We start from the raw sequence: 12,748 nt of genomic DNA on the forward strand, positions 1-12,748 counted from the left end.
TCTGTGCGGACCGAAGCATGGATGTGAGCAGGAGGCTAGGACAGGCCTTCGACACCAGCACTCAGCTGAATCGAGCACCTCACCACCTGCGGGATGTTTGAGGACCCAAGCCCTGTCTGGGCTGAGCAGGGAGGCAGCTTGCAAGTGGGAGATCAGGCTTCCGGTAGGGACGTGGAAGACAGCGGACAGGGACAGGAGGGTCAGGCAGAGACTGAAGGGCTGGAGTAGGCGAGGACACAGAGGACAGGAGGAGAAGAGGAAGAGGAGGGAGGGAGCGGGTGGGCGGGGGAGATGCTGTCCGGAGGAGCGCCCTTGAGCAGCTGTGGTGTGCGCATCCAGTCCACCCGTCAGTTCTCTCCCACAGCTGCAAATCGGATTGATCCTCTTAGCCGACACACACCCACACACACCTACGGTGTGCACACATGCATGCATAGCAGAGCAAGCCCAGTGTAGCCTCACTATGCCGCCCGCTGGACCTCTGGGCTCCTGGGACTCCCCCAGCTCAGCCCAAGTGGGTGGGACACAGGTATACACCCTGTGCCCACCAAGTGGTGGAAGCTGTTTAAACCAACTAAAGCACAGAAAAGCAAACCCGCTGCACCAAAAGCATTTTCTCTAAGAATAGTAAAATAGGAAACTTTGGACAAGATGTATTAATTTTAAAAAGTGTTATCATTAGCAGAAAGACAATATAGGGCTCATATGACTTGATTCCATGTATTTGGAAACTTGGATAAAATATATGACCTCCTTCTATGTCCCTTTATGATAAAGTCGGTATGGAAGGGACTTCAATTAAAGCCATTGTGACACAGCTCAGCATCATACTGAATGGGGGAAATGAAAGTGTTCCCCCAAGATCTGGAACAAGAAAGGATGCTGCTTTTCCCACCCCTACTTGACACAGCACTGGAGGCTTAGCTGGAGCAACTGGACAGGAGAAGGAAACAGAGGACTTCCAAACCGGAAGAGAGGAAGTCACACTGCCCCTGTTTGCAAACATCATCTCACGTACAGAAAAACTAGAAACTCTACCCCTAAACAGAGAGAAGATCAGAGAAATTCACTTGCAGGGTACAGAAGTCAGTAGTGTTTCTACACACCAATAATGAACTACCTGAACAGGAAATCAAGAAAACGGTGCTTATCATAGCTACACCACAAAGAAAATCAAAGACCAGCCCAGGAGCAAACTTAACCAAAGAGATGAAAACTTAACTAAGGAGGGCCGGGGATTCAGCTCAGTGGTGCCGCCGCCTGCCTCGCAAGCGCAAGGACCTGAGTTTGATCCCTGGTACCAAAAATAAAAATAATTTTTTAAAAAACCAAAAAACCCCCCAAAAACTTAACCAAGGAGATGAAAACATCCACAATGAAAACTACAGAACATTGATGAAAGAAATTGAACACACACACAAAGCAAAGACATTCCATGCTCATGGACTGGAAGAATTAAAATGCTTATGGGCCCACAAAAGACCTCAAATAGCCGAAGCAATCCTGAGCAGGAAGAACAAGGCTGGAGGCATCATAATACCTCACTGCAAAACACACCACAGAGCCTATGACTAGGACAGCATGGTACTGCTGTAAAACTGACACACAGACCAAGGAAACAACAGAGAATCCAGGAATAAGTCCACAAATTTTCAGCCAACTGGTTGGTAACGAAAGTATCAGGAATATGGCCCCGAGACAAGACAGCCTTCAGTAATGCTGGCAAGCTGGATATAGGGTACAGAAGAGTAAAACTGGACCCTTACCGTGCGCACAGCTCACGTAGAGAGCTCAAAGACCTAAATGGAAGGCCTGAAATGATGACATTGTTACAGGAAAATCGGAAGACGTTTTTGGTGAAGACTGTGAGATCTGACTATGCAAGTGCAGGAAATAAAAGCAAAAATCAAAAACGTTATTAGATCAAATTTCAGATCTTCTGCACAGCAAAGGAAACAGCCCGGAGTGAAGAGACACCCACGAGATGGGAGAAAGTGTTTACAGAATGTTCCTCTGCCAAGCGGTTAATATCCAGGTAACGAGGAGCTCAACTTAATGGCAAAGTCCAAACAATCCAGTTTACAATGGGGCACATGCTCTGAATAGACATTTTCGAGTCATGATTTGCACATGGCCAATGAGCATATGAAAAAAATGCTCAGTATCACTAATCATTGGAGAAATGCAAATGAAATCACAAGATCACCTCTCTCGTTTAGAATGGCTGTTGTCAAGAAGAAAAACACTGATGAGTGTGCAGAGGAAGGGGCTCGCCCGCACTGTTCATTGTGAAAATGATGTAGGGCTGCAGAAGAGCCTGGAGTCAGCGCTGGGTGGGGAGCTGGACAGGTGTTTGGCATGCCAAGGCACGCGCGCGCTCGCGCGCGCACACACACACACATGCACACACGGAAAGGGAACTGCCGTCTGTCCAAGCCATGCCTCTCTACCCCTCTCCTGGGAATGCATCCAAAGGAAAGGCAATCAGCATGTGGAAACTGTGACCTAGGTGTTCCTCAACAGGTGACAGTAACAGTGTAACTCTATTTTGCCAGTAAAAAAATAAAATTGTGTCATTTGGAGCAACATCAATAGAGCTGGAGGACAAGATGTTAAGTGAAATAAGTCAGGCACAGAAAGACAAACACTCCAAGTTCTCACTCCGATGTAAGCAAACAAAAATCCATGTCCTAGGCCGGGGATTTAGCTCAGTGTTTCCAGTGCCTGCCTCATAAGTGCAAGGTCCTGAGTTGGATCCCCGGTACCGAAAAAAAAAAAAAAATGCATGTCCTAGAAGCAGGGAGTAGAACAGCGGCTACCTGAGGGCGAAGGGCGAGGGAGGGAGAGGGAGTAACAGGCTCAGGGCACAGGTAGGGAAAAGAAACAATAACTTCTCACTTCTGAAGCACAGCAGGATTAGGGCTGGGGACTCTGGCAGACAACAGTTAACTGTATACTTCAGGATAGCTAGTAGTGAGAATTTCGAATGTTACCAAGCAAAAGAAATGATAAACGTGAAGGGCACTGGACACACAGGTACCTGATCTGATGTGACACATGGCTACGTGTACTGAGACCCCCGCCGCACCATTACCATTAGTGTGTGCAGTTACTGTCAGTGACAGTGTAGACATCCACCTTCTGCTGCACAGAATAAATAAGCAGACGCCAGTGCAGCAACTGACAGATTCGACACAACTGACTCATGTGGGTGTTTTCTTTACAGTATGTCCTATGTCTTCCTGCAATATAGAAATATGTAAGAATACATCTTAGTTGTTTTCACGGCCTCAATTTTAAATCTGCACCCAATGGACCGTGCTGCAGGTGGCACCCTCCTGATTTAGTCACTGCTGTCCTCCAGTCTGGGCACAGTGGGATAGGTCTGGCCCACGCCTTTGACACCATGGCCCCACTGGTTACTCATTTCCTGTCGGTGCATGTATGGGTTGCTCTCCACCACTAACAAGAACTGGGCCGTGTGACGCCCACAGCAGCCTCTCCTGGCTCACAAGGCCCTTGTGACATCCAGCAATGAGCTCCTGCCCCATAGTGTATACTACAAACCCAAGTTAGAGAATTAAATACAGAAAATAAAGTAGGGAAAATGAAAACATACAGCTTCCTGCTCCCTGGGCCATCAGGAGCAACACGCTGCCTTTCTGATCACACACGTGTAGTCAGACCTGTTTTAAAGTCTCACTGCATCTGCTGCCACTGCACCCTCCTCTGCCAGCAGCCGAATGCTGGCAGCCTAACACCTGCATCTCCTCGTTCAAGTCTCATTAGTCAACGTGTGTGATGCTGGAGGGAGCTGTCACACTGCACCTGCAGGATTTCCAGCCAAGCTCTCTGTGCTGATTGTCCTCTTGCCCCAAGGGAAGCTCTCAGCCAGGGTGCTGGCTGCCCTGCTGGTTGGGGTGCAGAACTGGGGACCCAGCACCCAAGCCTGACAGAAATGGCAGGATGTGACCAGTGGTGTGGCTGTACCCGCCAGGCCCGCGCCAGGCCCGAGCTTCCCACCATCCCTGTTTTGGGTCGAGTCCTTTTCCACTGTTGTCAGTGTACCCCCGCAGAGACCATGCCTTTCTGCTTTCCCCTGCCACAGGACGCACTGCAGGAAATGTACAAGCAGAAGGGCATCTTCCCCGGGGAGCAGATCAAGCCTCCCCGGAGGCCGTGGACCCTGCTGAACTTCCTGTGCTGGGCCACCTTTCTCCTCTCGCCCCTCTTCAGCTTTGTCCTGGGCGTCTTTGCCAGTGGGTCCCTGCTGCTGATCCTCACATTCCTGGGGTTTGTGGGTGCAGGTAAGGGGCACAAGTGCTCATGGTGCGAAGTTGGGGACCCCGCTGCCTGGGACCAAATGGCAGTGGCTAGTGAGCAGGGACTAGGGGCTGTCGTCCCGACCACAGACCACAGGGCGGTCAAGATCGCGGGCCATGTCGTCGGCCTACACCAGGCTGCCGGCCCCTGGGGAGGACGGTGTGAACAGGGTCCTGGTCACTGCGTTGTTTTTGTGCCCTCAGAAGGTTGGGCTGTGGCCCTTAGTGCTGTCCCCTGTGTGCCCGGCCCAGAGCACAAGGCCAGGCCCCTCCCGAACCCACACGATCACCTGTGCTGAGTGAACAGCACCCACCACACGTGAGCCGCTGCAGATGGTCCCTGCCAGCGAGGATCCTCGCTAACTCCCAGGCCTCGGCCCGACAGGCTTGCGCCTTACTCAGCAGTGTGTGTGAGAGGCGACCAGAGGCCACAGAGGACAGGACTGTGTCCTGCTCATCCGTCTCGCCACTCTGTCACCACCTCTGATGCCCTCGTGCACAGGAGACTGGATGGCACGGGACGCCACATGTCCCTGCATCCACCCGGCTGGTGGGGAAATGGCCCCAGCCCCTGTCAGCCGCCTCAGGACCCTCGGGACTGACCCACCGGGCCCTGAGGGAAGGGGCGAGGCAGAGGATGCCAGACCTCATGCCTGGTACAGCCTGTGGCCAAGCAGTGGGCTAACGTCTTCTCTCTCTCCTGTCTTTAAAGCATCCTTCGGAGTCCGCAGACTGATAGGGATGACTGAAATAGAAAAAGGCTCCAGCTACGGAAACCAGGAATTTAAGAAAAAGGAGTGATTGATGGCAGTGACTGAATGCACAGAACCTGATGTGGTATCAAATTAACTCAATTAAAAACAGAGCGACACACAGAGCGAGGAGAAAGAGACACTTAGAAACTATTTTTCTTATTAATTGGTGACTAACATTAACCAATAAAACTTGAGCCAAGAGCAAAGAACTGAGAAGCCTGCCCAATGAAGACAGCACCGGCAGGGTCCCCGCCCGCTGGCCCGCCCACCTGCATGCCATGGACAAAGGCGCCAGAGGGCCGGTGGCCCGGGCTGGGGACCAAGGCTCCAAGCAGGGTGTGGCCATCTCTGCAGAGCGCCGCTTCCAAGGGGGCCTTTGGCTGCTTTCTCTTCTTAAACCTAGATGGAGGTTTTTGGTTTTCTCGGTGTTTCGGGAACGTAACATGGCTCCTCAGCTCTTCCCCTGCGCCCCTCAACACTGGCTCCCCGTGAATCTCCCGCTGTCCCCTGGGGGTGGTCAGCGGCTCCCAGTCCCCCAGAGAGCTGCTGTCCTTCCCTGCTTGGCACCTTCACTTCTAGACCCTGGGAGGGGCAGGAGAGGGTCCTAGAGATAAGCACACTGAATGTCCCTCTGTCGCTGGCAGAACCGAGCGCCCATTCGTTTTCTGCAGCCCCGCCTGCCCCACTTCCTGTTTAACTGTGTGTAGACATTTTGCATCTCTTCGTAAAGTGAATGGACCGTGGAGAGCTCGGTGCCACGAGGAGGCCTTCCTTCTCCTGAAGCTCCCCTGTCCCTCTCCTCCACTTTGTGGCCATCGGGCTGGGGCCAGGCACAGAAAGGTCGTGGCCATCGGGACCAGCAGGCCCTTTCTTGAGTTGAGACCATCAACGCCGAGCCTATTGGCTCCTGGAGATTTTGCTTTTACTCGTTGGTTTGAGGACGGCTCACCACTTCCTGAGGGGAACAGGAAGCAGAGGCTTCCCTTCCTCTCTCGCCCTCCGTGGGGCGCAGTGCATCCTCAGGAAGGGCTGCCCCGTCCAGGCAGGTGAGGCCTGCTCCTCACCCCTGTGACAGCCCGAGTGTCCCTGCAGAGGACAGGGTGTCTCCGCCCACACTCTGTCCTCACCGAGGTCCCTTGTCCCTCCGGGAAGATGTTTCTTCCGGCATCATGAGCCCAGCCTGGCAGCCGGGGGCTGCTGGGCCACCTGGAGCAGTGGCCAGGTCTCTCCCCCTCAGCCCGCTCTGGCATCGTGCTGCTGCTGGCCACCTGCACTGGGCTTCGTCCCGAACTTCCGCAGTCTCCTTAGTGACACTCCCTCCACCTTTCTCAGCAGGGGAGAATTGGGCTGCTCTGGGATGTAGGACCAGCAGTCTGAATGTCGGCAGATCGAGCCTGCGAGGGAGAAGCCAGAGGAGAGGCACGAAGATTAGAAAGGAAATCGAGGAGTCGATTCTGCATGGATCTTGGGCGCTTGGGGGTGAGGGAGGGGCCTGGCTCTGTGTGGGAGTCACCACAGCGCTCCCGCCTGTGTGAAGGGAGCAGCATGGACCGTCCCGGTCCCAGTCCGGCTGTTCCCGAGGGCAGTGGCAGAGCACGGTGCCTGCTGAGGGTGAAGGCGTTGCCAAGGAACGCACTCGACCTCTCCCTCCTCAGAGTGTGGCCCCCGTAGGCCCTGGCTGCTGAGCCACCCGGAGTTGCCCTTCTTTTTCTTCCCCGATGCACTGTTCTCGTCTTCCGTGTGCTCGGGCTCGGGCGGTCACTGAGTCGCTAACACCAGGCGCGGGTAGCAGTGCAGGCCGGATGTGCACGCCCGGCTCCACCGCTGCGTGGTTCACGGCTCTGGCTTCCCAAGAGCCCCTCCCCAGCCGACACTCAAGGGGTAAGTGCCGCCCTGAAGATCGGGCGCAGGCTTCACCCCGAGACCCCTTCTGGCTCCGCGTGCACCGCAACACCAAGCCTTCCGAGAGCAATAAAAATCACGCTGTGAATGTTTGGGCTTTTTTTTTTTTTGTGAAGGGGTTTTGCTTTCATCTGCTTTTGAAGGAAGAGGGAGGAGCACTCCCTTGATTTTTAAATTAAATTCCTGTGTGTCAGAATAGTGCTTTCTCTTTTCCTTTACCCTAGTCCGAACCTCACATGTTGCTGGAGTCCTGCTGGATTCAGGCAGAGTATTGGGGTGAAGCATCTTGACACCCTCTGACATCCGTGCTAGCCACCATGGGGGCTAAGGCCTGGGCCAAGCTGTGGGGTAGTCTGGGGGCTCCCAGGAGGCTCCCAGGACCCCAGGACCTGGGCTCTGCCCGTGGATGCCCACCTGGGACAAGATGGCATGGGCTACCGTGCTGTGTCTTCTGGTGCAGGCCCGAGCCAGGTGCCTCAGGGTCACCCACCGCCCTCTCTCTGAGGGCTCATCTGTTGTCATCATCAGCTACCCATGCTGCGTCCTGGCCGTTCCCCGCCCCAGACTCCGCTGGCCCTGTGTGGAGCTGGGGCCCGGCGGTGGTTCTGTCGGCCTTCCTGGCAGTTCCAGAGGCCTTCAAAATGTGTACAGCATTTCCCAGTGCCTTCTCGGAGCTCCCAGCACCTAGGGACCTGTGCTTCTCTTGGGGTCACCCCACAGGAGGCAGGCAGGAATCTGGGGAGAGAACTGAGTGGTCAGAGAAAGGCGCTTGCCACACCAGGGGCTCTCTAAGCTAAGGCCTCGAGGAGGGTCTGAAGTGGCTACTTCAGGAAGCAAAGCACTCTGCTGTCCGGCACGTGGTGACACCAAACCAAACACACAGCCCTCGAGAGGTACTAAGGTCCCTGCCTTGGGCACAGAGTCCGGCTGAAGAGCTGAGCTGTGTATAGAAGCCACGAAACACCACACAGCGCAAAGTGAACAGCAGGTCCTTGTAAAAAAGTAATGCAGGCGTTGTCTCTGGCCAGTCCGAACCCACCTCGTCTCCTGCTCCCCGCCGTGCGCCATGACGTGAGAATGTCCCCTCTGTGTAGCTGGTCAAGGTGTCCCTGAGAGCTGGTGTCACTTGGAAAGACGGTGACCCAGCCTCGCACCTCATTCACGTGCGGTCCTCCGCTATCACGAGGCTGTGCACAAGCATCCTGAGGACCCATCTGGTCTGGGAGAGGAAGGAGTGGCTCTCTGCATGTGGCTTTGTGTCTGCCCCGACACTTCCAGGACAGGCCCAATATAAGCTCTTCTGCCTGCCGACTCCGCTTAGATTGCCTGACCGCGTGCACACCCATGCTGCCTGTCTCCCGCCCCCAGCGAGCCCCATTCGGGCCTCAGCATGCGACTCGCAGTGCCCAGCAGGGTGGTGCAGCTTCTGGCCCTCCATAGCATAGCTGTGCTCAGGGCAAACCCACAAGCCAGAAATGCCTGCCTTTCTTCCAGAAACAGCATGTCCCTGGCCCTTTCTCTAGTGGCCGGCCCCAAACCGAAGACAAGCTGCCTGTAGTGTCTTGGTGCTGGGGGAATGGGGGGTGGGTGACCCACTGGCCAGGGCTCTGGATGTGTCACAGTGCCCTGCTGTGGGGCTGTCAGGCAGGTGCTGACCTTCGAGCTCCTGATTCTCTCATATTGGGGCCAGGATGTCAAAACGCAGGGACAATTTGGTGTACAGTGTCACACTGTGATCTGCTTGATTGCCTGGGGTGGACCCGTGAGTTAAATTTTATTTCAAACACCCGCTGCTTGTCAATTCAGGGGAAATGTGGCTTACTGACAGACTGTTCCGGAAAGAATGGACACGAGTGCTTTCAGGAGCCCAGGAAGTCACTGTGGATGCTGGCCCTGTCCGCCCAGGCCACACAGCAGCATCTCTGCCCCGGCGGCTGCGTCGTTGCAAAACTGCAATCTTCACATTAGTGAGGTCACCTGGAGCTTTCGTTTCTGATTTTTCAGTTTCCTAACTTTCTGTTGCAAAAGTACTGGGACGGAAGTCGAACTGTGAATGAGACACTGAAATGCGCTAAATTGTATTAATTAAACTGGAGTTACTTGACCTGTGAAGAAATGCATCTGCTCTCCTCGTATTTATTGTCTCAGAATTGTACGTTGTGACAATCAAATGTGACTTGCCTCAAGGCCGGGGTCTTGGCTGGCTTCTTAATCCTAGAGCTCGCTAGCACGTACTGTGACTGTACAGGAACATCTCTCTGGAAAACCACACCTTTACTATGAGCCCTGCCTGTGACAGACATCAGGGTTCTTTTCTATGACTGAGAAATTACCATACCTGACTGTCAGCCAGTTTTGAAGGGATGCGTTGTATAAAGGGTGCGAGTATATTATACAGCTGCTTCCTTTTGTACACTTCATTTTTACAAGTTTTGCTACTCACAAGCTTTATGGAGTTGAGGGAGGTGTTCTGTTGGGGTGGGAGCTGACAGGAACCCTGTAGCCGGTGTCCTGAGGACTGGTGGAGTCAGCCGAGGAGGTTCGGCGCTTCCTCAGACCTGGCCATCGGGGAGCCTGAATTTGATATTTCCTGGATAAGATGCCCCAGGCATCACACTTGTTTGTTAGAAATGCTGCTGTGAAAGAGAGCGATGAAATGTCCACAATACAAGAGAAAGTGACTCTTGGCCTCCTTTTGTTTGATTTCTGGTCTATGTGGACTTTTCCCAAGGGAATGATCCCAGGTGGGGGGCTGTTTTTCCTTGGGGCACCACCTCCCCAGGCCCTGTCCTCTCTGAGGCTGTGCAGCTGCTGCCCCAGGCTCTCGGTCCTGTGCCCAGTGCCTTCTGGAAGGGAGCTGAGGACACCTGGCAAAAACCATGGAAACTCGGCTGGCACAGAAAATGTGCTGGGTGACCCACTGTCCAAAAATGGGCTTTAATCCGAAGCAGGCGTGTGTGGGCCCAAAACTACTTTTGTCAAAGCAATTTTATTAAATTTGTATTCTGCTTTATGAGGAGACAAAATGAAAACTTTGTTAAAACCAAAGGCTAGTCCAGGTTCTGATTTGTCTGTCTTCAGGAAATAAATTGTGTGAAAACTACAGGCCCCTCTCTGGGGAAGGACCCCAGATGATGGGGTTCTTTCTGCTCAGGGGCTGCCTCCTTCCAGGGTGGCACTGGGGGCCTGGGCTCAGTCGACATGTGCGTTCACACATGCACGCACCACCACTGCCCACACACAGGCCCACATGCCAGGCACACCTGCGTACCTCCCCCAAGTGGGGCAGCTAGGTGGAGTCCTGCAGGAACAGCCCTATTACAAAGTGACCTTGGAGACTGTGCTTGTTTTCATGTGTCTCCCCGAGGGGAGGACAGAGTGACTGAAGCAGGGGGTTTGCCGAGAGAACAGCTCCTCTGAGAAAGTGGTTCACCATCCACGGAACTTGACAGGAAACTGAAGGTCCTATGGCGGCCCTGAGGAAGCTGGCCATGTTCCTTGACTGTGGCTTTGCTGTTAGACAGGAGCTTTTCCTCACCCCCAGGTCCTGCCTGTGGCCAGAGGGGCCTCTGAAGGTGCATGCACACACAGGTGCAGTCCAGCACACACGGGTACACTCATGTCAGCAGCTGTGTCCCCTGAGCTGAGCCCAGGACTGGGGGCAGGGGCATCAGGGTGGCCCTGGAGGATGCGCTTGCAGGGCCCTGGGCGCTTCTGCAGCTCCCTGCAGCTGGTGCTGGCCTTGCAGCGCCTACTGGGCAGAGTTGCTCCCACGTACTGGTCAGGCACAGGAAACTCCATCAGGGTCCCCTGTCTAGAGGGCGTCACATGCTCGAGGCGGCCCACTTTGGGCCCGCCAGGCCCTGGGCTTGCACGTCTTCATGAACACATTCCGTCTGTGACAGAGCCGACAGACGTGTTTCTGGGGACAGGAGGGTGCAGGGGAGGTTAGGGTTCTGGGCTTTGGAGGCCTCTGGATTAAAATCCAAAACATATTCCTTGGCACCAGGAAGGCCCAGATCAAGGTGCCAAACTGGGCCCTCAGGGCCCTAGGTTGTATTTTTTTCTTTGTTTGTTTTTGGTTTTTTTGGTACCGGGGATCAAACTCCGGACCTTGTGCTTGCGATGCAGGCAGTGGAACCACTGAGCTAAATCCCCAGCCCTGGCCCTAGGTTGTAAAGTGGAAACGCTCATCAGGGGGACTGACCTGTGTCAGGAGGTGGGGACTCCTCAACAGGAGTCACACGAAGCCCTGCACATCTGCACCTGCGACCCGGTGGCCAGTCCTGGGCACCTTGCCTGAGTCAGCCACCGAGGGAGGATGGGCAGTGTCCCCCATCAGAAGGGCTCCCTCCTGTGCAAAGCCCACTGTCCGGGAGGAGAGGGCCCTGCCATGGCAGAGAACAGCCCACCACAGCCTAGACTGCATCTTTCTCTGGAAAAGATGAATACTTTTTTCCAGGAAATTGGAATATTTATTCAGCAATTTTTTCCTCATTGTGTAAATGTGTAAAAGAACACAATGATCAATGATTTCTTTCTACAAATCTATTTGGTGCTATGGAAGTAGTTTGAGCTCCCTCTCTCCGAAATCCCTTTTGGTTTTGTACTTGCACAGTTGTCAGGCCCAGCTCTCTTGTCCCCAGTTCGTTCTTACGCATGTGCTGCCTGTGTCCGTCCATGGCGTGTGGGCGTGGCTCTTGTGCAAAGCAGACTGTACAGTGTGGCGACAAACAGCGTCTGCCACACCATGAAGTGGGGGAGGTGGGCACTGCGCACCCCAGCAGGATGGGACCCCGCCCAGAGTGACACACCGAGCTGCAGACCAGGGAGAGGACATGGTACCCGGAAGGACATCACATCAAGGAGCGCTCGTGTGGCAGAAACTGGCCAGCAGCAGTGTTGGAGGGAAGGCCAGGTGAAGTGTCCAGGCCAGCCAACGGTGCCCGATCACCTTGGAAATGCATGAAAGGGCCTCTTCACACGTCTCCCCCGAGGGATGGAGCAGCCCTCTATGGACACCTGCTCCCAAGGGCCCTTGGCGTTTCCAGCACTCCCATCACTACTCAGGACCAGAAATGCTTCTGGAGTGTGATTTCCCCACGGCCTGCTTTATACTACGTCGCTTTCTCCTAACCAGTTCCCAGGGCAGCGGAACTCAATGGTCAGACCCCCTGGCAGGCTTGGTAAGAAGCCGACCCACCACAGGGAGGAGGATCTGAGACCTGAGTAAGTATCCCGTCTCCGCTCATCCAGCCACCTTGGGGATAAACTCTGTCTTTGGCAAAACCCATCACCACAGTGGCTGGCATCCTGTGGCAGTAGGGCTGGCTTGTAATGGTCTTAGGGTGGGAAGGATTTGCTTGTGGCTTCTGGTCACCCTGTCCTGGTGACTGCTGAGGTTAGGCCAATTGAGACAGGAAAGAAGAGCCCAGTGCTCCCCGGGGGGTTTCTGTCCTTCTGTGGCTGCCTCAGAAGAAGGCACCCCATGGCCACTCTAGGAGACCTTTGCTCTGGGTACAGTAGGCTTTGGACTCAGACCTTTCCCAGGTGACTTCACCCTGCAGCCTCTCTGTGTGATTCCAACTCTCATCCCTCTTCAGTCGGATCCGTGAGGAGCCACTACCCTGCAGGGACCAGACAGAATGTCTGACAGTGTGTGCACAAGCTCCACTTTTTCCTGCATCAGCAACCTCCCCAAGCCCATGACAGCTTCAGGCTATCCACTGTTCCCCCTTATAACACATCATAAGTCATAATCAGGCCTTT

At 54.3% G+C, this 12,748-nt stretch overlaps 1 protein-coding gene across 12 annotated transcripts in view; it reads left to right on the plus strand.

The window, feature by feature from the left end:
• The window catches only part of Agpat3 (1-acylglycerol-3-phosphate O-acyltransferase 3), a 67,586-nt gene extending 60,411 nt beyond the window's left edge, over positions 1-7,175 (plus strand). For all 12 annotated transcript variants that reach the window (XM_087208077.1, XM_004842496.4, XM_013071372.3 and 9 more), the window contains 2 exons: positions 4,109-4,307; positions 5,035-7,175. In XM_087208077.1, coding sequence (XP_087064203.1) covers positions 4,109-4,307; positions 5,035-5,123 — 288 coding nt within the window. In that variant the 3' untranslated portion in view covers positions 5,124-7,175. The remainder of the gene's footprint in view (positions 1-4,108; positions 4,308-5,034) is intronic.
• The last annotated feature ends 5,573 nt before the right edge of the window (positions 7,176-12,748 follow it).

The sequence above is a fragment of the Heterocephalus glaber genome, unplaced genomic scaffold (genome assembly GCF_053883595.1).
Source record: "Heterocephalus glaber isolate CG9 unplaced genomic scaffold, H.glaber_assembly_v1.0 deba00000122, whole genome shotgun sequence".
Taxonomy (NCBI): domain Eukaryota; kingdom Metazoa; phylum Chordata; class Mammalia; order Rodentia; family Bathyergidae; genus Heterocephalus; species Heterocephalus glaber.